Source organism: Cheilinus undulatus, linkage group 7 (genome assembly GCF_018320785.1).
Source record: "Cheilinus undulatus linkage group 7, ASM1832078v1, whole genome shotgun sequence".
NCBI lineage: Eukaryota > Metazoa > Chordata > Actinopteri > Labriformes > Labridae > Cheilinus > Cheilinus undulatus.
In genome coordinates, this window is record NC_054871.1 from 51,676,590 (window position 1) to 51,702,313 (window position 25,724).

The window sequence follows — 25,724 nt, forward strand, 5'->3', positions numbered from 1 at the left end:
GCTCCACACCATGCAGCAGCACACTGGGCGCTTATTTTTAGGAATAAGGAAGATTTCAACATTTCAGAGGGGATGTAAGTGTTACAATACTTCGAAGTATTTCATTTCAGCCACATGAACAAGTCTTATTGCAGTATCTGCAGAAATGTTACATCAAGGCAAAGTCCAGTATTTTTAAAGCTAGGCCTTACTTTGCACTTGATTTGGAGCCTAGATGACTTATTGGTGAAAAGTTTATGTGTTTTATGGGTAAATAGATAATCTGGGGGTGAGTGAGGCCTGTCAAAGTACGTCTGAAGTTTTTTTTCTGTCACTGATACGCCCGTCTGACATTATATAAGGATCCCTGTGACTTACAGAGAGGGACCATTTCTGTCAAAAAAGGAAGAGGATTTTTTTTTACCCAGAAGCAGCTGTAAAGTCGCTCACTGCAAGCAAACATTTACTTTGCAGATGAAGGTTGTCAACCTGTTTGATACCATGTTTTAAATGATTCATTCTTTTAATGATCTGTAGGGCTGAATGATTTAGGAAAAACAATCTAATTGCAATTTTTTTCCCTATATATTGCAATTGTGATTTGATAGGTGATTATTTCATAAGTTTCTCATCTTATGTCAGGGGTGTCAAACTCAAGGCCTTAGGGGCAAATCCGTCCTGTGGTACAGTTATACCTGGCCCAAAGGACCATTAATATTTTTATTATAACTGGCCCACAAGTATGAGGTCTGCAGATTTGTTCAGTGTAAAAATGTAAACTTAACCTCAATAATTTAAAATATCCTTAAGATCTGATTTTCAATTTTATCTCATAATTTGACCTTTAAAACGTATTATTTTAAATTTTATCTACTCATGATTTTGACTTTTTTAATCTCATATTTTGAAGTTTAAATGTATTATTTTGAATTTTATCTCATATTTGGACAGTTAAAACTCATGATTTTGAATTTGTCTCATGTGACTGCCTACAAAAACTTTTTTGACTTCTAATTTTATGTTCTGACCTTTTGATCTTTTAAGTTTGACTTTTTATCACAGATTTTGAGCCTTTAAACTTATCATTTAGACTTTCTTAATCTCATCAGTGCTTAGGTTTTTTTTTCCATAATTCACTGCTGATGATATGATGATGACAGTTTCTGGTTAAATCTTGACCCTGTTCGGCCCTCAGGTTAGACCTAGATTCAGAATCCGGCCCCTGCTGTGATTGAGTTTGACACTTCTGTCTTATGTGTTTTTCAACAAACACAAGCATTAAATCATTCTATATGAAAACCAACACAATATTAGATTAAAGAAGGGCTGAACAATTTAGAAAAAATAACTCATACTCATATTCAATAAGAAAATGTACAAAAATTAAGAAAATTTGATATTTTACAGACTATAAAAAATGGCACTTAAGTGATTGCATATGTAACACATAACATCTTTGCTGCAAAGAAGAGAAAAAAATTAAAACAAGTATTTTCAGGTTAAAGAAATATTGCATTTTCTGCAATTTGAAAATTGCAGAGGGCCATATTGGGATTTAATCTTATTTGTGATTAACTGCTCTGAGGATCAGTAGTGGCAAAAGTAAGAACGCTACATCATGCTTCATGAAGTTGGGGTGGTTCGGGACCCAAAAGTGGGTCATGGAGCAGTTTTCAGTGGGTCACGACTAGGTGGCTAAAAAAAAAAAAAAAATGGCGGCAAGAGGTCCTGAAGTCCTTATTGGACATGCATCGAAACCTTTTATTTTACCCTGCTTTATCTCCTTGTCTTGCTACTTTTCCTATGATAATGAAGTAATTTCACAAGTTCTCTAGAAAATTGGCCAAAATTGACATGCAACGATGGGCAAAGATGGTTTAAAATGTTTCAGTTTTGTCCCTTTTCTTCTTTATATCAGGTGTTTTGATCCAATCATGCTCCAAACTGCAACATATTCAATTAACTAAACATACGTTGTTGAAAAGTTTTTGGAAAGAATTAGCGCTGGGCAATTAATCGCAAATTACATTAAATCACAATATGACCTGCTGCAATATTTCTTTCACTTGAAATGTGTCAAAATAGCAGTTTAATAAATCATATTTTTGCAGCGGCAGAGATTTTATGCACATTATGCAAACATTGAAGTGTCAATTTTTTATAATGGTTTACAAAAATTGTCCTTTTTGTGTTTTTTGAACGACTTCTGTTTTTGTTGCTGTTATATAGAAAAAGTATCAGCGTTTGATTTGTTGCCTGAATCATGGAATTTTGAAAATCTGGTATCTCGACAACCCTTCTGCAAATAACGAGAGGCTTGTACCCATCAATCTTTGACTTTATTTTGGGTAGAACTTAAAAAGACTGAGCTGGAAGCACATGTACAGCCTCTGTGCAGGAACAGGCCGTCCCAGTGCCATGAGGGCATGTGTACAAACCATTATGCATCCAGGATAGAGCCAGCACAAAAACTGCTTCATAAAAGACTAACGGCATCACTGGTGCAGGTGCTGTAATGTAAAAATAACCTCAAATGTCTTATCTTTTCTCACAGTCATTACTGACTTCATAAATGATCCCGTTCTCCCCACAGAGGTCAGCACCACAAGGTTGAGAATCACTGATTTAATGGAGAATTACCTCCCACAATCCTTACTAGCTTACACTCAGATTAAATGTTGGTATATTAAGACTTAAACAGTTGCTAGAGTCTCTCATTTCAAAGAGTTCCTGTCGTGCACTGTTCAAGTAAAAACAGAATTCTGTCTCAAAAACGAGGTCTGAATGAGGTTGGAAGACTTTTATATTGTTTGTTTTGTTGTCTGCATGTTGTGGAAGGTAAAAGGTTCATGTCAGTTTTTAGCAGGCTAAAACACACGCATTGTTTTTAAAGGTCTGAACAGGCTGCTTGTTTTATTCCACATTGCTCCTTCCAGTCTTTCTTTGACTTTGTAATAAAACAAGTTTCATTCTGAGATGGATTTGACTCTTGTTTCTGTTGAGGCTTTATTCTGTGAATAATTTAATAATTTAAACATTAAAAACATGAATATAAAACATTATGTCCACAGGAATGAACACATACTTCATTTTCTACATGTTTGAGGTCAAAGTTCACTTCAGAAACTCCTCCTGATGAGAGTTCATTCTAATGTCATTAATCACTGTTAACATAGTGAAGGAGAGGATATTTTATAAATAACAAACTAGAAGAAGACTGTTTGTTTGGCTGTTAATGCTCTTATTAGCGTTAGTTAAAGTCCAGACGTGATTCATGCTGGTAGATGAAGTGGCACAGAGGAAAGTTCAGGATTGTTAACACTGAAGTTCAGGAGAGTTGTCACAGTTCATGTCCAGACAGGAAGAAAAGGCTGCTACTGGTTTCTGACTCACTCATCAGCACCCTCACTTTGTCTCTCTGGTTGTTAATCTTTGAAGCTCACGCTCCTGTAGAGAGAAAGAGAACGCTTTTACCACTCTGATAAACAATAAAGATTTGTTATTTTATAATCCAAAGGCTTAATGCAAAAACAAAAATTACGGTTGCAACCTGTCTGCAGATTTGTCAGACGATCTGTTGAGAGTTCGGAGGATGGAGCGTTCAGGAGACGTCTGATGATGAGGACTACTGGAGCCTGAGCTGTTGAGAGGCAGCGAGCTCTGCAGGGACGAGAAGGACAGACCCTGTCTGCGCATCTCCTGGATGGCCCGCTCACTGAGGACATAAAGACAATTAGATCAGTTTCTGCCTCCAGCAGGGAATAAGGTCATAAAAAAGGCATTAGGTTAAAGCCTGTGAAGGCTTACACCACATACAAGATTACTACGGAGAATGGATTTTAAAAATCTAATTTCTTGTTTTTCAGTTAAACTCATGGATGGTATCGTGTTTAAAGTAAAACTACTTAAGAAGGACGTTCCACATTATTCAGCAGGCCGCAGGTTTCAACAATACGGGAAAGAAAAAGGATCTCTGCTGCTGGAAAGCCTCAAATAGAGCAATGCCTTGGACAAGGAATGAAAACATTAGATATTCAGGAAAACTTAAGCGTGATCATCGTACTGTGAAGACACTTGTGGCTGATTCAGAGCACAGACGGGTTCGGGTAAATAAAGACATACTGAGGAAGGTTTCTGCCAGACAAATTCATCAGATTAAGAGAGCAGCTGCTAAATGTCATAACAAAGCAGCAAACAGGTATTTGAAGCTGCTGGTGCCTCTGGAGTCCCACCAACTTCAAGGTGTAGGATCCTCCAGAGGCTTGCAGTCGTGTATAAACCTACTATTCAGCCCCCCCTAACCAATGCTCACAAGCAGAAACGGTTGCAGTGGATACAGAAATACATGAAGACTCATTTTCAAACAGTCTTGTTTACTGATGAGTGCCGTGCAACCCTGGATGGTCCAGATGGATGGAGTAGTGGATGGTTGGTGGATGGCCACCATGTCCCAACAAGGCTGTGATGTTAAAGGAGGGGCGGAGTCATGTTCTGGGCCAGAAACATGGGGAGAGAGCTGATAGGCCCCTTTAGAGTCCCTGAAGGTGTGAAAAATGACCTCAGCAAAGTATAGAGAGTTTCTGACTGACCACTTTCTTCCATGGTACAAGAAGAAAAACTGTCCTCTGTAGCAAAATTATCTATATGCATAACAATGCTCCATCTCATGCTGCAAAGAATCCCTCTGTGTCATTGGCTGCTATGGGCATAAAAGGAGAGAAACTCATGGTGTGGCCCCCATCCTCCCCTGACCTCAACCCTACTGAGAACCTTTGGAGCATCCTCAAGCTAAGGATCTATGAGGGTGGGAGGCAGTTCACATCAAAACAGCAGCTCTGGGAGGATATTCTGACATCCTGCAAAGAAATTCAAGCAGAAACTCTCCAAAAACTCACAAGTTCAATGGATGCAAGAATAGTGAAGGTGATATCAAAGAAGGGCTCCTATGTTAACATGGAACTTGGCCTGTTAAGATGTTTGTGATTGAAATAGCTTTGATTTCAGTAAATATGACCTCCTAAAGCTGCAAATTCAACAAATGACCATTTTCAGTTCTTTACAACCTATAAAATGTTTTAAAACTCTGTTGTGCTTAATAATGTGGAACAGTGCATTTTGAGTATTTTTACTTTTGAACATAAAAGTTATCATTGGGAGTTTTGCTCACCAAAAGTGAATTATGTAACAGTCGATGACTTGATAATTATACTGACTGTCAGCTGCATCAACTATTTAGGAAAATCTGAGAAAAACACCATTTGCATCATCAATAGTGTGGATGCTTACCCATCATCCCCACTATTAATATGGAACGCGGTGTATTCAAGAGCAAAAGCAGTTCTTCAGGTTGTTTGCAGCCATGTGATCCGAATGACATGCAAGTATCAGGTAAGGTCAGGAAGTGAAGTGTCTGCCTAACAGATGAGTTATTTTTCAGGTCCTCTTTGAATAAAGAGGTTTGGTTTCTCTGTTCTGAGGTGAAAAGTGAAAAGTCACTGTCACTGTTAAACCAAACATATCTCTCTCACCGTTCGAAGCGTTCAGAAGTCAGCTGTCTCTTCAGGACGTCCATCTCCGTCTGCAGCTGAGAGACTTTACCTCGGAGCTGAGACACCTCCTTGCTGTGTTCTGCACTGAGTGTACACATGAAAACAAATTCTAATTCTGTAAAAGAAAAGGCATTTTACTGAAATGAAGCTGGATGGATTTGCGTACGTTTTGCTGTCAGCCAGGGTCAGCCTATCACGAAGGACCTTCAGCTCTGACTCCCTCTCACTGGCGGTCAGATGGTTTTGAAACTCTTTATGGCGATTGGTGGAGAGGAGCATCTCCAGGTTATTGACAGTCAGACGCTCGCTGGCCAGCTGTTTCTTCAGCAGCTCAGCCTCTGAACGGACGTCCTCCAGCTCTCCTGTCACCTGCAGAGGATTCAGATTTATTTACAGGAGAAACACGCATCCACAGACGGATCACAACTACCAGTCATCTGCATACTGCAGCTATGATCCCTAGAGGGCCCTGACGATATGACAGGAGGGCACAAGGCCAGGAAAATTCACTTAAAGGAAAGTTAAAGCTGTGTTTAGTCCTCACCCTCTCCAGATCCATGCTCTTGGAGGTGAGCTGACGTGAGGCAAGCTCTTTCCCAGAGTCCAGTTTGACACAGAGCTCTCTGACAGAAGCCAGATCTGAGACTAGAGACGTCTTCTCCTTCTGAGCTTTGTGCAGCTCATCCTCCAGTCGAGACATCCCACGAACCAGCGACGACACCTGAATCTCATATGCCTGCAGAGCCTGAGTATGCTAGGGTTTAAAAAATACAGCCATCAGAAAGAAGATCATAGCTGCAACTTTAAAACAGTTGGGATGCTGTGTAAAGTGTAAATAAAATAAATGAGTGCTATATAAGAACTGAGTGTAACAGTTTGTTTTGCTGTTCATTTTGATTTTATCATGTGAATTTTTATTTTTGCTTCTACCATGGGTGGATGAATTTAAATATCAAAGGTTTGTGCTTTCAAGAAAGGATGTGTAGTTTAAAATAAAATCCCATGGTTGCCTTTATATGTCAAAACGTGCTGTAAAAGGGTAAGTAAAAGGGGCCGGGTAAATTTATAGTATATTTCAGTAAATTGGTGCATCAGCTGCGTGTTCTGTCCCTCGTATCACCTGCTGGATTTCTTTCTCCTGCTGTCCGACGGTTTCACGGAGGCGTCGACGCTCTGTGTCTGAAGAAAGCAGCTCCAGGCGGATGGAGTTATTCTGACCCTCAGCCTGCTGCAGCTTCTGCTCCCGCTGCTCCACCTCGGAGTGAGCTATCCTGAAGCGCTCCAGCAGGTCGCTGTTCTCCTGCTCCTGGGGTCAACAAGACGAATCAAACAAGGTCCAAAAACAGATACTAACATCAGATCTCAGTGAGGTGAAGTCTTTTCTCCTACCTTTGTGGCCATCAAGTTTTCTATTCGGGATACCTCTGAGATGTATGAGTGGACCCTCAACTTCAGCTCGTCCTTCTCATGCAGAACCTCCTCCATCTCCACGCGAATGGCCTGAACACAAAAAAAAAAACATCATGAGCTGCTGAAGACACTGAGGAAGTCGCCTCTTTGTTTTGTGACATACTTGGTTCTCTCTGGTCATCGTAGCCAGGTCGTCCTGCAGCCTCCTGTTCTCTCTGATGGTAACATCTTTGTCCCTCCTGAGTCCATTCAGCTCCTCGTCACTGGCTTCCAGCTGCCTTCTCAGGCTGCTGATCTCCCTCTCTCGGCTGTTTAGTGCCCCCTGTAGCTGGCTGTGGAGATCACACACTGATAAGATCAGTCAAAATTTTTTCATCTTCATATTTTGTCATAACAAAACCATTAACGAAGTTTCAGCATGATACTCACGCCAGTGCATTGTCCATGTTTGTGACTGTGATTCTCACATCCTCAACGGTCTTCTCCTGTAATGAAGCTTCATGAGTCCTTTGTGAGCAACAAAAAACTTGGGCTGTTACCTTTAATGCTTGTGATAAAACTTGAAACCATAACGCATTAAAAATGAATAAGAATGCAATTTAATCATATGACTAAGTTTGACCACAGCTTGCTCCCGTAGTCCTCCAGCGTGGATGTTTACGTGCCTGGGGCTGAAGAGGTAAGAGGGTCAGACACAGCCAGCAGTGATGAGAGAGGAGACAGACCCAGGTCTGCTTAAAGGCATTTTCTTTTTAAAAAGCTGAAGATGTTAGTTAAGATAAAACCAAAACTGTGGGAACATGCTGCAGTAATGAACTGTCTTTACATCGAGTTCAAAGCACATCTTTGCTAATGTTAGCAAAGACGCTAACAACAACATGGGATCAAGCCATGGTCATACCACTCTGTTCAGCTGCTTCAGGACAGTTTTCTTCTTCAGCTGCTCAGATAAACACTGAAAAGGTCTCCAAAACTTTGAGACAGTCCTGTTTGTTAACAATATTAAACCAGTGTAGAAATCCACGCTTGAATTGGCAAAATTAAAGTTAGTTAGCGAACTTTATGAGCTAAAGACGTAAAATATGATGCGTTCAGGTAACCTCAGTAAATTAGATGACTGTATTCTGTATGCTATGATGTGTTCAACTGTCACATAAAAATGGGAAGATTTCATTTTTGATGAGAAACTTCAATAAATACAGTGTGAATATGTGTTTATATTTGAGGGATAGACAATAGATGTGACAGACTGAATCATAACTTTTTAACTCAAGCACTACTCAGCTAAGAACACTTGGAGTTTAAATTTATTTGCCCTTATTTTGTCTTTCCACCAAACAATAGAAGGTATGGATAGTGGTATCAATAAGGACTCTGATCAGCACTTTCAATGAGCTGTACATAGAATTAAAAGAATAAAAACACCTGACTAACTAACCTTTTAAAATCTTAACATATACAAATATACTTAAATTATTTTAAAACAATGCCGTGATTAATCATGATTAATTACAGGGTAGTGATGTGATTAACTTGATTATTTTTTTATCTGAGTAACAGCACTAAAAAAAGGACATTTTACCTGCTGTGCATTTGTTTGGTGAGTTCCTATTTTATATAAAAAAGCTATTTTCACTACAGAAATAAAAAATAGCACAAAATGAGATTTTTTTCAGTCCTAGTTGCTTGGTTGCAAAAGTGAACTTCTGCTCTCCTCAGCAGTTCCTGTAAGGTCTTCTTAAATAACTTTGTGTGCAGAATGTTTTCTTTTATTCATAGAAATGTCAGCAAGAAAAAATGAAAACAATACAAAGAGATCTTGTCCCAACATCAGCAGCTACTGAAGACCTGGAAACTTTGACCTCAAAGACAGGACAGATATATTTCTCCTCTAACACTACTGTTGAAAAGCTGATATCAGAAGCCCCGCCCCTATTCAATTTTGATTGGCCACTGAGGGAGACGTGGCACTGACAAGTGAGGCACTGATCTTAAAGTTCAACTATTTTTCACTTGGAGTGCTGTGAGCTCAGTGACATTAAAAAGCTAATACCAAGGGTCCTTATACGCAAGTAGGTACATTCCTTTCAGAGGAAAATACTGTAAACACAGGAGGTCGTTCCAGTTTTCAGATTTTTATGTTCTTTGATACTGTTTTAAATATGGACCAATAAAATCCATTTTAATCAGTGTATATCCTCCTAAGACTCTGTGTCCACATATAAGGACATTACATTTGGCCTCCCTACATTACTGTAACCATTTCTGGCACCAGAATCAATGAGATAACTGTCCAGAATGTCCATTCAGGTTTAAGATATTTGTTTTAAATTTTGGGACAATTTGCTGTTTGGAAATCTTAGGGGATCTGCTTGGAAGTTATCAGGTATTTTTATGGAAATTTAGAGGATATTTTTGTATTTGCTGGAGAGTATCATTGCTTTCAATTCATATCAGTTTTTTTCCCCTTTATTTTCTTCTACATTTTCCATGTGAATATGGAAAATGTATTACCAAATATTAGGGAATTGGACCGGAAATTTGGGGGTAGGGATTGTCCTTTGAAATTCTCAGGACAAATTCAGGGTGTTTTGGTGTTTCCACCATTTTCATGAAATTTGGAAAATGCTTTTGTTAATTTCTGGAATTTGCCAAGAAGTTTTAAGGGAGAATTTGCTTTTATATTTGGGGAATTTGCATTAAATTTTTCAGGAATTTGCATGGAATTTTTGGGGTTGTTTTTTTTAATGTTAAGGCTTTATGCTGAAGTTTTAATGAAAGATTTAAGGACTATCTAAAGACATTTTTGGGTACGTTTTATTTGCTACTTCAAAAATATGTTCAAGAATGTTCAAAGAAATTTAAGTTTTTTTAATGGAATTTGTTTGGGTTTTGGAAAGGAAGCTTCCAAGAAATTCCTCTTCAGTAACAAGGCTCTTTTTTTGACCTTTTCAGATTATTTTTCTTTCTTTTTTTTTTTTTTAAGATTTATATTTTGGGCATTTTTTGTGCTTTTATTAGATAGAGGAGAACAGTGGGCAGAGTCGTAAACAGGGTCATGAGTCGGGGTGAGACATGTGGCAAAAGGCCCTAGGCCGGACTCGAACCCATGCTGCCCACGCACATGAGGAGCGCCCCAAATGACTAGGCAACCTGCTCCGTGACCTTTTCCAATTCTACTAATAAAAAATAAGTCGCTGAAACTAAAAATGCTCTCCAAACAAAGGCTCAGGTCTCAGGAGGATAAGGGATAGCACGTAATGATTGAACGTACACTGCCTGGCCAAAAAAAAAGTCACCACCAAAAAAAAGGTCACACACTCTAATATTTAGTTGGACTGCCTTTTGCTTTGATTACAGCACGCATTTGCTGTGGCATTGTTTCAATAAGCTTCTGCAATGTCACAAGATTTATATCCATCCAGTGTTATTTAATTTCATATCATTAATTTTAATATTGATGATGGGAGAGTCTGACCACTGTGCAAAGCCTTCTCCAGCACATCCCAAAGCTTCTCAATGGGGTTAAGGTCTGGACTCTGTGGTGGCCAATCCATGTGTGAAAATGATGTCTCAGGCTCCCTGAACCACTCTTTCACAATTTGAGCCTGATGAATCCTTGCATTGTCATCCTGGAAAATGCCCGTGCCATCAGGGAAGAAAAAATCCATTGTTTAAGAAATGAGAAGTTACTCATTGCATCAGCTGGGGTTAAATAACTTGTTGCCAGCTGAAAGATAATCGCCCATGCAGAAATTATCCAATAGGAGGCTCATACCTATTTGCTTAGTTAAATCCAGGTGGCGACTTTTTTTTTGGCCAGGCAGTGTAAATAGGTCTTTACTTTTATGAGCTTGTAATATCTAGAAGGATTTGTGTTACCTTCTTCAATAACTCCTCCTGGAGAACAACCAGTTTTTCAGTCTTTTGATCCACCTCATCCTGCAGAGCATCTTTCTCTCTGTCCAGGGCAGCGATGGATTTCTGCAGAGCTGACACCTCCTCTTTGTGCTTCGAGCCGTGCTGACTCAGCTTGTCTGTCAGACACAACAAACATCAAACAAAAAAGGAACAAAAAGGAAAAGCAAACGACCCAACATCCAAGGAAGCAGTCCCAGGAATATTCACCTATCGTCTTCTCCAGTTGGTCGATCTGCTCATGAGCAGCGTGGAGTTCGTTCATCTTCACAGACAGACGGTGCTGTGAGTCAGACAGTGCCTTCTCCATCTGCTCCTGAAGCAGCCTGAAGACACACAGAGATTCATGCAACAGCTCTTTAACACAACAACAGCAAACACAACAAAAAAGAGAGATGTGCTCTCGTTGTGTGGTAAACTCCAGATTAAAGCCAGGTGCTCTTGAAAAATGACATGAGATTTATTTCTTTAGCAGTGTACCTTCAAGCTGGTGTGGATTCAGCCTTCAGATCACATGATTCTTTCAAATGAATCTCACCTGTGTCAATGTCTTGTTCACGCCCTGATGAAGACCCTGTGTGGTCGAAACTGGTTGGCTTTCCTTGTGATTTTATTGTTTTATTAGATATGCCCTGAAACATTAAAGGCTTTTTAACCATATCCTTGACTCTAGCGAGTGTGCCTGAAGATTGCCCTGGTGGCTTCTCCTTTTTCCACTAACAGCAAATACAATCCCAGCGGATCAGAGACACCTCACTCTGTTAGCAGGAAAAAGAGGTGTCTGAAAACAAGAACTACAGAGAGGAGATGGAATCTATCATGGAAACAGCTTTACTTTATAAACATTTATCTTTAAGATTATGATTTTATTTACTGCACTGTTTCACTGAAAGTTTAACACACCTCAGTGGAAGAGTATGGAGGTGATTTTTACAGACAGACTCAGCCGTGCAAGAGAGGCTATAACTACATAACTTTTGTTTAATAAATAAAAATCAACTGAAACTGCCCCTTTGTCTGTGGCCTTACATTTTCAAAATCCACTAACATTTAAAAACCATCTTGTGTGTAGCAAACTAAATGAGATTTTTCAGCACACACCTCAGAGCGTTGGACTCGACCCTCTGCTGTGTTATCCCCTCAGCGCTCTGGATGAGAGCAGCAGACTGGACCCTCAGCTCCTCCTCTGCTGCCTCCCTGTTTTCCTTCAGCAGACACACCTGAGAGCAAAGCTCCAGCCTCTCCTGCTCCAACTGTGCAACAGAACACAAGAGAAGTGATGACTAAATCTGAAAGAGCAACAGTATATCAATTAATATCTATATGAAACATTTAAATGCCATATTGATTACCTAGTTAGTAGTTGCTGTGAAAAAACATTTGCCCCCTTTCTGATTCCTTAATTTTTTGCATATTTATCACATTTGAATGTTTCTGATCATCAAACCAATTTTAATATTCCACAAATACAACTCAGGTAAATACAAAATGCAGTTTTTAAATGATGATTTTATTTATTAAGGGGTAAAAAATCCAAACCTATCTGTCCCTGTGTGAAAAAGTAATTGCCCCCCTGAACCTAATAACTGGTTGTTCCACTCTTGGCAGCAATAACTGAAATCAAGCATTTGTGAGAACTGCTGATGAGTCTTTCTCATCGCTGTGGAGGAATGTTGTCCCACTCTTCTTCACAGAATTGTTTTAATTCAGCCATATTGGAGGGTTTTCCAGCATGAACTGCCTGTTTAAGGTCACACCACAGCATCTCAATTGGATTGAAGTCTTTAAAGACTTTAAGACTTGCTGGTATGTTTGGGGTCGTTGTCCTGCTGTATAACCCAAGAGAGCTTGATCTTGAGGTCATGAACTGATGGCCGGACGTTGGCCTTCAGGATTTTCTGATAGACAGCAGAATTCATGGTTCCATCAATCACAGCAAGTGGTCCAGGTCCTGAAGCAGCGAAGCAGCCCCAGACCATCACACTGCCACCACCATGTTTGACTGTTGCCATGATGTTGTTTTTATCAAATGCTGTTATTTTTACTCCAGATGTAACGGGCCGCACACCTTCCAGAAAGTTCAACTTTTGTCTCGTCAGTCCACAGAATATTTCTCCAAAAGTCTTGGGGATCATCAGGATGTTTCTTGGCAAATGTGAGATGAGCCTTTGTGTTCTTTTTTAGTCAGCAGTGGTTTTGGCCTTGGAATTCTCCCATGATGCCGTTGTTGCCCAGTGTCTTTCTGATGGTTGAGTCATGAACTCTGACCTTAACTGAGGCCAGTGAGGCCTGCAGGTCTTTGGATGTGGTTCTGGGTTCTTTTGGGACCTCCTGGATGAGTCGATGTTTCACTCTTAGAGTCATTTTGGCTGGCCGACCACTCCTGGGAAGGTTCATCACTGTTCCCAGTTTTCTCCATTTGTGGATAATGGCTCTGACCGTGGCTCGCTGGAATCCCAAAGCCTTGGAAATGTCTTTGTTAACTTTTCCAGACTGATAGATTTCAGTCACTTTGTTTCTCATTTGTTCTTGAATTTCTTTGGATGGTGGCATGATGCGTGTCTTTCTGAGATCTTGTAGCCTACTTCACTTTGTCTGACAGCTTCTATTTAAGGGATTTCTTCATTCAACAAATCTGGCGGTAATCAGGCCTGGGTGTGGCCAGTGAAACTGAACTCAGCTTTTCAAGAACTGTGGTTAATCACTGTTAACTCATGATTTAACAAGGGGGGCAATTACTTTTTCACACAGGGCCAGATAGGTTTGGATTTTTCCCCTTAATAAATAAAATCAGCATTTAGAAACTGCATTTTCTATAGATACTTTTTCTGTAGAAAAAGTATTACAAAGGCAGTCTCTGTGTCATAAGATGATGTTGTCTTCCACTCTTAAATCTTTGGACTCAGTTTGCCACTCTGCTCTTGGATTTTTAACAGGAGATTTTTTTTTAACGTTCATCACTGTATTTTGTGAAACAAAGGTGGTTGTTCTTCTCTGGCACAAAGGTGTGATATACACCTGTATCTCTTTATTTATAAATCAGTTATTGGACACACACCATCTTAAACAACATCTATGTTAAACTGATCAAGTGGACCTTCCTGAACTCGCTCTACTGACTGTCTAATGCTTCATGTCCCACCGCTTTACTCTGATTTGTGAAAGTCCAAATATGTGGAATCTTTTACAACACAAACTGAAACTCTCGTTTCCCTGAGACAATCTGATTCAATTATTTCAAATTATTTCACTTCAGTTTGTGTCTGTTTCTCTGAGTAAAACCTTTATTATCTGTGCTAATAATTGTAATTCTACTCTTTTAAACTCTTTGAAACCTCAATGATCCTTGAGATTTAAACAAAGGCTGATGATGATTAGTAAAATACAGCAACCATTAAGGGCCAAACAGGCACATGGAGGATGCCAGTGTGGAAATAAACATCTCCTAGGTGAAGAAATTTCAGACATGCTTTAAAGGGAAAATGCTGATTAAAATGTTTAATCTGGCTTACACTCTTAACGGCATTCTCCAGGTCCAGGATCCTTCTTTCTTCGGCCTGTCTCTCTCTGAGAGCTGAAGTCTGAGCATCCTGGAAAAATACATGAAGTTATTTTACAAATGTGACTTTTGAGCTGCAATTAAAACAGCACGGCAAAATAGTTTAAGAGGTCTTTAATAATCATCAGCCTATCATTAGATCTGCTGATTTTAAAAAAAGTGACCAGCCAAGATAATTCATGAATTCGAATGTCATTTTTCTTCTCATTTACATTCAAAAGGAGAATACAAGAAAAAAAAGAGTTGCAAAAGAAAAGAAATGAATGAATAAAATCCAAAGAAATTTGTGTTTTTGTATAGTTTTCGTAAGGATGGCTTTATCAACAGAGAACAGGGTATTTTTGCTCTGCAGATAAAACCTAACAGAAGAACAGTGTGTATTAAGGTTTTAAGAAAAAATACAAGGTATAATTACCCATTAGGGATACTAATTATATTCTCTACTTCTGATTTTGATCCACTGATAAGACCACAACAGTCTTGACAGTATGTCCCCATATAACCCTCTGGGACTGCCCAGTTTCCACTGTGGACTCTTTCCACTTCCTGGGGACCCTCATCACCCAGGACCTCAAGTGGGAGCTGAAAAAAAAAAAAGCCTAACAGAGGATGTACTTCCTGAAGAAGCTGAAGAAATTCAACCTGCCACAGACGATGGTGCACTTCTACACCACCATCATTGAGTCTAGCCTCATTTCATCCGTCACAGTCCGGTACACCGCAGCCACAGCGAGGGACAGGAACAGGCTGCAGCGAATCATCTACTGCAGAGAGGGTGACTGGCTGCAATCTACCATCTCTCTGTGACTTGTACACAACCAGAGCCCCGAGGTGACCCCTCTCACTCACCCTGGACATGGACTTTCAGAAGATTTTCCCTCTGGTAGGGAAGAACAAAACCTCCAATGGCAAGAACAGTTTCTTCCCCTCTGCTGTCAGTGTAATGAACAGTACACCGGCCCTCTCCCTCCCCCTACAGACCCCTGCCGAACCCCAGAACCAGCAGAGAGAATAATGAATGTTTATGCAGACTTATGTGTTACTTTAATGCTCACACAACTTCATCTCCACTATATATAACTGCACAGTGTGTGTTATAATCTTTTAAAGAAACACTGCACTATAAGCTATTCATCAGTAAATCTGCACACCTGTACACTTTCTGCTTTCTTGCACCTTTTTACATACATTTGTGATGTTTATATTGTTAATGTATATATCTTTATTTTGCTACCATGTATATATGTATCTTCTATTATCTTCTATTTAAGTCAGTGCTTCTCAAAGTGAGGGGCGTGCCCCCACTGGAGGGGAATGGAGACATGACAGGTGGGGCGCCTTTCTTTCTTGACAATAAAGATCATTCACTCGAAACAAAACGCCCACACACAATAGCCTACCTGTAGCTGAAATTAAAAGAACAATAAACTATTAAACAGCATTAGATAGGCAACCGGGAGAAAAATCTAACCTGGAAGTAAAGTGCCCAACTAATGATTGACGATGATTGATCGAGTCAGGTGGGACTTGAAAATTCCCCCTTGTTCAAAGTGGGGAATGACCAAAAAGGTTGGGAAGCATTGATTTAAGTCAACCACCTGTATATTTTATATTCTATCTTATTTTATAAGCCTCTTAATGCTTTATTCTCCTCTGTGTTATCTGTCTTTGCACCAAACACCAAGTCAAGGTCCTGGTATGTGAAAATGAAATGACTCTGATTCTGAGGTGGACTAACCTTCAGTCTCTCCATCAGTTCGTCTCTCTCCACCATCACCTGCTGGATTTTAATTTCTGACAGTTTGATTTCCTCCTTCAGGTTCAACAAGTTGGCTGACAGATCGGAGCTACGGGCCATCTTCAGCTCGTCTTGGGTCTGAAAGAACAAAGTATCATGTCCACAACTAGGTATAACAAATATTTTTCAGCTGCAGATCAGGCACAATACCTGGATTTTAAAGTTCAACTATCAATCATTCAAGTATCAGAGATAGTGCTGTTTTAAAACACATAAAATGTGAAAGAATCACACATTTAACATCCTTACAGGTAGATGAGTATTTCTCTGACTAACCTGCTTAAAAAGTTTTTTAAAGTGGTCTCTCTCCGTGCTGAGGACCTTCACACTGTTCTGGATCTCCTCCATGTGTTTCTCAAAGTTGAGTAGAGCAGCTTTCAGCTCGTCTCTCTCCTTCAGCACACACACGAGATCGGACTCTGCGGCACCACCCTGAAAATTCAAGGCCAGCACCTTCTTATGAATAATGACCTGAACATCAATCTGAAATCATGCTCTTTCTGTCTTTTCTTACCCTCGTCCTTCTGGACAATGGACTCCTGCCCCTGCCTGGACTACGACTGGGGCTTAGATCCAGACCAGCAGCTCCTCTAACCCTCTTGTAGTGTTCAGCCTCCAGGCGATAATAATCCCTCTCCTCCTCTAGACTTTTAACAAACCCATCCAGACGAGACGGAGAGCGCTCCCTCCCACAGACACCATATTTGGTCCTCATGGCTTCTAACTCCAGAACCAGGTCTTTGTCTAGGACACAAGTTGGTAAATCATCAGTGTCAGCACTAGAAAGTCTGTGATAAGACTAGCCTTAAACAGAACCAGACTGCTTCCTACCAGCTGCCATCATTTTCTCCATTTTGTCCCGCAGTCTGATTTTCTCCTCCTCCAGGAAATTCACAAGTCCCTCCATCTTCTCATTCTGCACCTTGAGCTCCGACAGCTCATCTCTGAGACGGTCCTTTTCAAAGTCGCCCTCAGATTGCTTCTGAATTTAATCATTTCAATAACATTATTTAAAGGTCACATATTTAACCCTTTAAAGAAGAGTTTATACTGGTCTCAGAGGTTCCTAAAACAAGCCTGTGAAGTTTGTTGCTGAAAAAACACTCAAGCATTGGACTCTTGCATGTCTAAAAACCTCTGTTTCAGCCCTGCTCAGAACAAGCCGTTTCTGTGTCTGTGGCTTTAAATGTTACTGAGCTGTCTGACTCCGCCCATGACCCCGCCCCTCTCAGGAAACAGATGTGGCTTGATGGATGTGACTCTTCTGATCCTCCTCTCAGGTGGCAGCTGAGAATAGACTTAATAGAATTTAATGGAATTAAACAAGTAGATAATAATTTTTAAATATGAAGTAAAATAAACCCCACATGACATCATGAGGGGAATATCTGAGAATGGCATGTTTAGCACGTATTTTCTGGAAGGTGGAGAAAGAGGGGGGGAGGGAATGGATTTTTCTGGTACTTGAGGGGATTGTAGACAGGCTAGGGGCACATTCTTTTGTTAGAAAAGTCTGAAAAAGTGATTTTTGCATAGTATGTGCTCTTTCACTCAACATAAAGCAGGTATGGTGGTTTCTGATAAATGTCAACAACAATATTTAAAACAATAAAGGACATTACTGTTACATACCCTTCTTGTTTTTGTGATAATGTCCTCCAGCTCTTCAATGATTTTCTGCTGTCGTACGATTTCCTTCTGTTGATATTCATTCAGAGAATCTGGGTTATAGCAACTCTCATTCATTCTCATCTTATTCCCTAATAAACTGCTGATAAATTAGAGATTCTACAGCATATTCAGACAGATTAATACACCACCAGAAGGAAAAATATTCACACCGGATGGTCAATTTTAAGACATGTCTAAGGATCTGCTGGTTAATCCCATAAGTATATCAATTTTATTCATGATAAAAAGCATTCATTAATGTTAATCTCTGTCTATATTTTATATTCATAATTGACACAAAAATGACCTTTTTTGATTTTGTATGTTTTAAGAATGTCATAAATATGATCATTCTCCTTAATACAACAATTCTACTTGAATTTACCATGATTCCAAATAATCACAGTTAGATATTTATTCAAAATTGATCGACCCTTGATGAGTATATCATCACATCTCTAATCATGACAGACTTTTACAAATGTATTATGACTGAAACATGATGATCAGGTGTGATCTACATTGGTAAGCGATATTCTTTTTTGCTTCTTCTTCTTCACTGTGTTCTTACTTTAGCTTCCTGCAGCTCCATGTCAGCTGTCTCCAGCACTCGCTCCTTGTCCATCTCCAGCCGCTTCGCGAGGTCATCGATCTGCGTCAGCTCCTCACACAGCTCCAGGTTCTTCAGAGACAGATTGGCCATCTCATCTGAGGTGTCCTTCTTCTTCTGCTGCAGCCCATCCACCTTCTGCTCCAGACTTCTGTTGGCCTCCTGCAGATATTCAATCTGAGAAACACAGCAGACAGCCAGTGAAATAACAGGAGGACAGCAGGCATGCAGATTACTTTTCTGCAAGAGAAACAGAACTCAACACAAACTTCTGATCTAGTTGGGTGCAAAAACATTAAAAAGACAACAGAGGTTTAAAAAGTAACAGAAATCTTTGAGCAACTCCTGTTCCAGAAATGTAAAAACAGAAAATAGATAGATTAGATGTAAGGTTTAACGTCTGACGAGGTGTCCAATTATGAGGGATTAATGGACGACATGGAGGCCTGAATCGTCCGACACGCAGCAGAGCCTTCACCTTAATTTGGAAAGTTTTTTGACTGGAACTACCTACTTGTTAAGTTTGAAAGGTATCCATATATCAGAAGTTAATGGACACCAATGGAATTTCCGTAGCCAATCAGAATCGAGTATTCACAAAGACCATGGTTTATATAAGTCAGGGTTAATATCCTGTAGGAATGCTTGCTTACCTGGAGGTTGAGATGGTCAATCAGTTTCTCATTGCTGATATTTTGCGCTTCGATTGAAATGACATCATTATTGATAGTGTCTTTGATAATGCATTGATACCTGCTCGTTTGATACATATCGATCTCTTTGTCCCTCTCCTCCACCTTAAACACAGAAAAGTAACATCTTAGAGGATGTTTGCAGTGGCAGGATCCAAACTATGCATGGAAGTCAAATGGAAGGCAGGAAGTGAAGAGCAGCAGTTAGAAATAAATTTAAATGGGGGAAAGTAAGTCTGTTACAGCTCTAGATGGACCTGCATGATGCAGTCATCATCAGAAAATGTCTGCATCCATTGGCTATGATCCCTACACATCACAAAAATAGTGATTTTACCACAGGTTAATCTGGCGTAGAGGTGATAAATATCTCAAATGATTCAGTCCTACAGACCTCTGACCGCATGGTAGTGGAACTTTGTCTCATTCAATAAACCCTGGTATCATCTCATGATTTTACAAGAAAACAAATGTTCTAGGCAGATGAGCTTCCTCTGATCATTCTTCACTACCCCTCGCTAGTCTAGTCTTCCTGCCAGATCACCCAGGGAACAGCATAGACATGCAAATGTTGGGTGTTGATTATGTATCTTCCTATTGATTGCTTCTTGTGCTGTATGTAAAAGTTGTCTTGTCAATCTCCTTCGACCCTGTCAGTCTCTTTGATTCATCGAAAACTGCTTAAAACCTCAAACCTGCTCAGAAGAAGAGAACCATACCGCCACCAGAGGGGGGAAAGCCCTCACATTCTGTACCTCTGTAGAAGTATGGATACTTGTGTGAGAAAATACTCTGGAAAAGAAGTACTGATTCATCTCCTTCACTTAAGTCAGTGGTTCCCAAATGCCCCCCTCCATGATGGCGGGGCGCAGCAAGGCAGGGCTAAGCAACAAAAGCTGATGACTTCAGCACTGCAGAATCAGAGCCGTTCATTGATGTCACCTCAGATTCAACAATGTGATTGAGAGACTTGGCCACACTCTTTCATCTTGCACAGCCTACCTGAGTAGGACAGTCATTTTTTTTTTTTGCTGTTGCGGTAACTAAGACAAAAAACAATCAAAGCTGGACATTGAAAACGGCCAGAGATTGGCTGTCCACAGCTGCATCAAAGACTCAAGAGATCTGTAGCACCAAAAAAGCCCACAGTAGTCACTGAAATGACTGCAGGAATTATAAATCTTAAAGATGTTTGTTTAGTTTGTATTTTCAGTGACCTGTTCATCTTCATAGAGTCAGAATATTAAAACTCAAACTTTTTCTTTTTTATGTTGTGGTAAAGTTGTGAATGCCGGTGAGTTTGTCATACATTTACATGTTTTACATGTTGACATGTGTGGTGAGGGGTAGTGGGGGCCGAAAATATTTTCATCTGAGAAAAGGGGCCCAACAAAAAAAGTTTGGGAACCACTGACTTAAGTTAAGGTAAAAAGGTACGTAAGGTAATTAAGATTAATGATATACGTGCGTGTCTACTGTATGATCATCGATCGTTTATATATATCAAAAAAGATTGTTAAATTCACTAGTAACGGGTAAAGGCAGGCCTAACCAATCAGCGATGTTGCTGTGACACATCAGGATTATGGGTAATGTAGTGCTGCTGCCTGAGATTACAAACCATGTTTTCCTTAAAATGAAGTGGATAACATATGAACCTACCAGAAATCATTGTTTCATGGTTAGTTAGCTTGTGGTCAGTCTACCTTGATATGACATCATGGCCAGTAATCCGCTCTGTGAAGCGTAATGGACTGAATGATGAGGCTGATAACAAAAACCTATTAGCTCTATATAAGCATCAGCCATGTCACAATGAAAACCTTCTGCTGCTAATGCATCTCTTACCTGAGTATTTGAGTGTTTGATCTGTTCTTGGGCATTTTCCAGGTCTAGTCTGAGCTTGATGGCGTCTTCCTGTAGTTCATTAATTCTGCAAACACAGACAAATCAATAATGGAAGGAGGAAGGCATATACAATCACCACATGCAATAAAACTACATCTCAGCAGTCAGCAGACCTTCCATCTGCCACCAGCAGCAGGTCGGCGATATACGGATCATCTGGCTGAGAGACGGGATACGCTGAAGTGGAGGGTGAAGGTATGAGTTCATCGATCTGCATCCTCTGACGTCTGAACGGGATGCTGCGCTTCTTTCCACCTGGGAAAGAAAGTAGGAAAATACAGCAGAATTAAATGATAGTTACTGTTTTTGTTTCAGTTAAAGATCTGATCCGTCTTGATTATGAAACAAACACAAAGCTACGTTACAGCTAAAAGAAAAGTCAGATCGTAGCTCAGACTTCCATGTTACCTGGTGTCTGCACCACTGCCTGCATGTTCTTCTCCTGCAACTGTTGGATGCGCTCAGATTTAGCTTTGCTGTCCTTCTCCAAGCAGCGGACTTTGTGCACATACTGATTATTTAAAAACTTCAAATCTGACGTCTCATGGTCCAGTTTTCTGATGTGGGTCTTGAGCTCTAAAACAAGACAGGATTGAGTGAATTTGTACAGTTAGGCAACACCTTAAATCTCGTACAAAGCACCTAGCAGTGTAATGATAAATGTGGCTGTCATGATCATGGTTTAAGAGGTTAGTAGAGTAGAGAAGAGTGTTTTACTTGGTGTTTGGGTAGAACAGTAAGTTCTCCGTGATAGATTACATCCCTCAGAAATGTATGACTTTTCTGTTAACTGCCCTACAATAAAGTATCTGGTATTTTTAAAGATTTCTTCAGTGTCTCTGTTGTTATTTTTATACCAGCTGCAGGCTTTATTCATCACCTAATGACAGATCTATTTTACTATCTGATTAACAGAAGATGTCCAAATTAAAACAATCATTCAGCTGCTCAAATGTATTTAATCAAAACTGCTGTAGTTTCATCTCTGGGGTGGGGATGTTGGGGCAGTTTGAGCCCTCTAAAGTAGAGGGTAGAGGTTTGTTTGAGTCAAATTTTACCTCTGATGACTTGGTCCTTGTCTTCCTTCAGGTTCATGAGTGTGAGGTGCAGTTCGTTGTTCTCTCTGATAACTCGAGCATTCTCCGCTCTGTACGGCTCCAGGAGAGCATCAAAGTTTCTGCTCTCTTTCTCTGTTTTCCCTGCTGATAGTTTAGCATTACGCAGGCTTTCAGTGGTGTGAACCAGGTCACTGTAAAACATTAAAAAACACTTATTAATGATGGGAATTTGGGCTTTTTAAAGAGAGATCTTTATTAAATCAGCCAATTCTAGCCACATTTTGACATTTGATGAATACTGACTGTGGATGTGCCCTGGAATGACCTTGAAATAATCTCCTATGAACCAATAGCTCATCTGCTGTTTTAGGCAGGTGTATGCTGAGGTAGGAAGGTCTCACCTGAAGAGTTTCTCCACCAGTGGCAGAGACTCGATCCCCAGCGTCTGTTTGTAGCCCAGCTGGTCCAGACGCTTCCTCAGGTTGACAAACTTCCTCTCTGCACTGCTGGTCATGGCTCTGCTGTAACACTAAAATGTTACCAACACAGACATAAGACACCAGGGTTGTACATTTTTGACACTTTCATATTTTAGATACATCATGTTTAACATTTTTAACCTTTGAGAGGTACTGGGGACACTTTTGCCATTCAGTATTTTACATTTAAGTCACTTTGGCTGTGTGGAATGAATAAAGCTCAAATTTGCCGGAGAATAATCGTTTCCTTGAATTAGCCTAAGCTGCACAAAAACCGACACATTGGTTCCTAACAACAAAACATTTCCCACTGAGAACGCCATTTTATCTTAACATAGACTAATGCTTTCCTTTATGTTAACATTTCAGTTTTGAATTTTTATATTTTTCCACCAGATGCTACTATTTCAGATTTAAAGAATGCCACAATATTTCACACTTTCTGCGGTTATCTGCAAGGGTGCCGTTCTCCTGACATATGCATGTCGCTGTTGAATAATGTTGTGTGTAAAACAAAAAAAGTGTGTATGTGTGTTTTAGATGGGTTTTTGTGATGTGCTCTATTAAAAACAGTTGAGTTGTGTAAACATACTGGCTTCAAAAGGGTTAAATTCCCCAAAATATTATAAATATTTAATGTGTTCATTTCAGGATGAAGTAGTTTTAAAAGACTGACACATTTAAAGTGGGGAAAAAATATATACAGTGCTTAACAAATGTATTAGACTACCTGTCATACCTGTCTCAGAGACCATCCAGCATCATGAAGTGCTTCAGTGCGGACTCTTTCATTTTCAGTCAGCTCTCCACGTTTTACCATTTTGAACAGGAATGAGGAATTTCAAACTGAATTCACCCAAGTTTGAGCCGGCTCACTGGGCTTCTCTGAGAAGTCAGAAATGAATCAGGCATAACATTCAACCACTAAAACTCATTTTTCTGTTCAGGAATGACCGTAAATAACTATAATTTGACATATTAATCAAGAAATATTAATGTGATTTACTATTGATTTAATTTTTACGTAAATCAGTAAATTTGAAAATTCATGGATACCAATATTAATTATATTTCAGCATTAAAAATATCATTTGAGGTAAAGAGATTCTACATATTGGTGTATTAACCATTGCAGAAACATAAAAAATGATTTTGGTAATTACCAATGCTGTTAATTTAGGGCAGCTGTGGCATAAACCTTACTTTGGTTAGGGTTAGGATGGGCTAATAAATTTGTTAAGCACTGTATATATAATATATTTACAGCTGATTTTAGAGAGCTGGCCATTTTTGCCGTTAGGATCACAAGTGTGTTTTTTTTTTTTAAACTGACACTGCAAACAAAAAACACAATGCATCAAAATCAATGTTGTTGCCAATCATTTACCCATCACAGGGCCTAATAATAATAATAATAATAATAATAATAATAAGCTTATGCTCCTTGAAATATATTTTATGGAAGGTTTTTTTTGTTTTGGTAAAAAACAGTGGAGTTATGTAAAAGTACAGGCCTTTAAAGAGTTAAAATCCCAAAAATATAATTAATATTTGATATGTTGTTTCAGGAATGATAGGGATGCAGAGCATCAGCCTACTCTGGCTGGGGTGAGTGTTAGCCCCAGTCAGTGTCCCTCACTGTCTCGCTAAGCCTGGGACTGCTGAAGGTGGCAATGCTAGTTGGCTCTGTGTGAGGGTAGGTAAGAAAGAGATGCCTCTGTGTTGGCGTACATGATAGATAAATGTTCTATAGGATGCAGCGAGATTAACAGGAGTTTTGATGAGCATGTGCACAGTTTGTGTCCAAACAGAAAAGTTTACTCTGACAGTCACCGTCATGTTCCAGAAACTTTATAACCCTGCTGAGACGCTGCAGATCACTGTTCAGCCCTCTGGAGGTGTGGAGTGGACGAAACTGTCAAAGGAGGGCTCCACTTGACAACCTTGGAGAAGTGCTGGTTTAACACCCATCAGTCTGCACGCTTGACTTGTGGAGGCAGTCAGACATGGATTAGGGATTTCTTCACTGAGCGCTGGTTCTCTTTGTAGGACACAAGTATCCTGTATTTACTCAGAATCTAAGGGCTACTGTATAAAATAAATGAAATCTACTTTAAAAACATCAGTTTCTGAGGACAGAAAAGGTCAGAGATTAATTACAAACTCCACCACATTGTCAATATTGCAGAAAAAGCTTTGCAACGTGAAGCTAAACAGTTTCCAGGAGTTTACTTTACTTTTGGGGATTAAAAACAAGAAACTGTCCATAACTGTCCGTCTAAGACTTACATTTTGTGACAACTGATGATGAGATTAGATTTTTCACTCGTATTGTTTTAATATTTCAAAGTATGGTATTGTGAGAACCCTTTGGAGTAATATATGTTTGAAACTTCAGATATTAGGGTAGCATGTGGGCAAAATGCACGTAAATGTTGCTAATCTGGCTTATATTGCATATGGCTAACTTCCTGCTAGCCAAAGAGCGAATAAACATGTTAGGACTACATGTCATGATAAGCTTCCTACATGTATCACTTAGCATTAGCAGGATACTGGACCCCGTTTGACAAAATAGTGGAGTAAGCTGGTAGCATTAAATCCCAGTTAGCTTTCACTTACCTTGCTTTATAGGATCCTGCTAGTCTGACAGCTAGCTAATGTTAGCATCACAAACGTTAACTTTGCGCATCCTCACCGGCATAAATATTCTCTTAAAGCCGATATCTGTCACTAGAGATTCATTTTGGCCTCATCGTTGGTTCTCTGTTAATATGGGTTAATAAAAAGCCGAGGTTAAGTCGTTTCCGCGGTAAAGAGGTTTGAAAAGAGCGCCGATGATCTCCAGTGCGTATTCGTCACCATGGACACTGAGGAAGGTTCTTCTTCTTCTTCTTCTTTTCAGTGCGATGGCGGTTGGGATTCAGAGTGTTGCATTACCGCCGCCTACTGGACTGTAAAAGTTTCTCATTGACATAACGGCGTCTACTCAAAGTGACTTCCTCAACATGATATATGCCCAGTTGCCTGGACATTTTAATATCTAAAGTTTAAACTGTCCCCTTCTTTTGGACAAATATATTCTGTGCCTGT

General features: G+C 39.7%; 1 protein-coding gene across 2 annotated transcripts; it reads right to left on the reverse strand.

The window, feature by feature from the left end:
- Positions 1-2,960: 2,960 nt before the first annotated feature.
- On the reverse strand, positions 2,961-25,487 carry cep135 (centrosomal protein 135). Of its 2 annotated transcripts, none has more exons than XM_041791867.1 (26): positions 25,254-25,487; positions 22,554-22,670; positions 22,153-22,343; positions 21,503-21,670; positions 21,208-21,349; positions 21,035-21,119; positions 19,148-19,291; positions 18,456-18,671; positions 17,846-17,911; positions 17,045-17,195; positions 16,728-16,957; positions 16,490-16,645; positions 16,154-16,291; positions 14,369-14,446; positions 11,958-12,109; positions 11,067-11,182; positions 10,821-10,975; positions 7,368-7,423; positions 7,102-7,270; positions 6,918-7,028; positions 6,649-6,834; positions 6,073-6,282; positions 5,695-5,897; positions 5,508-5,612; positions 3,530-3,694; positions 2,961-3,426 (listed from the first exon to the last, which is right to left on the reverse strand). In XM_041791867.1, exons 2-26 carry the CDS (start codon positions 22,664-22,666, stop codon positions 3,405-3,407), a joined length of 3,528 nt encoding a protein of 1,175 aa, XP_041647801.1. In that variant the 5' UTR covers positions 22,667-22,670; positions 25,254-25,487; the 3' UTR covers positions 2,961-3,404. The 2 variants fall into 2 exon arrangements, with proteins under 2 accessions (XP_041647801.1, XP_041647800.1); XM_041791866.1 differs by having other exon boundaries at positions 22,554-22,681.
- Positions 25,488-25,724: the final 237 nt, after the last annotated feature.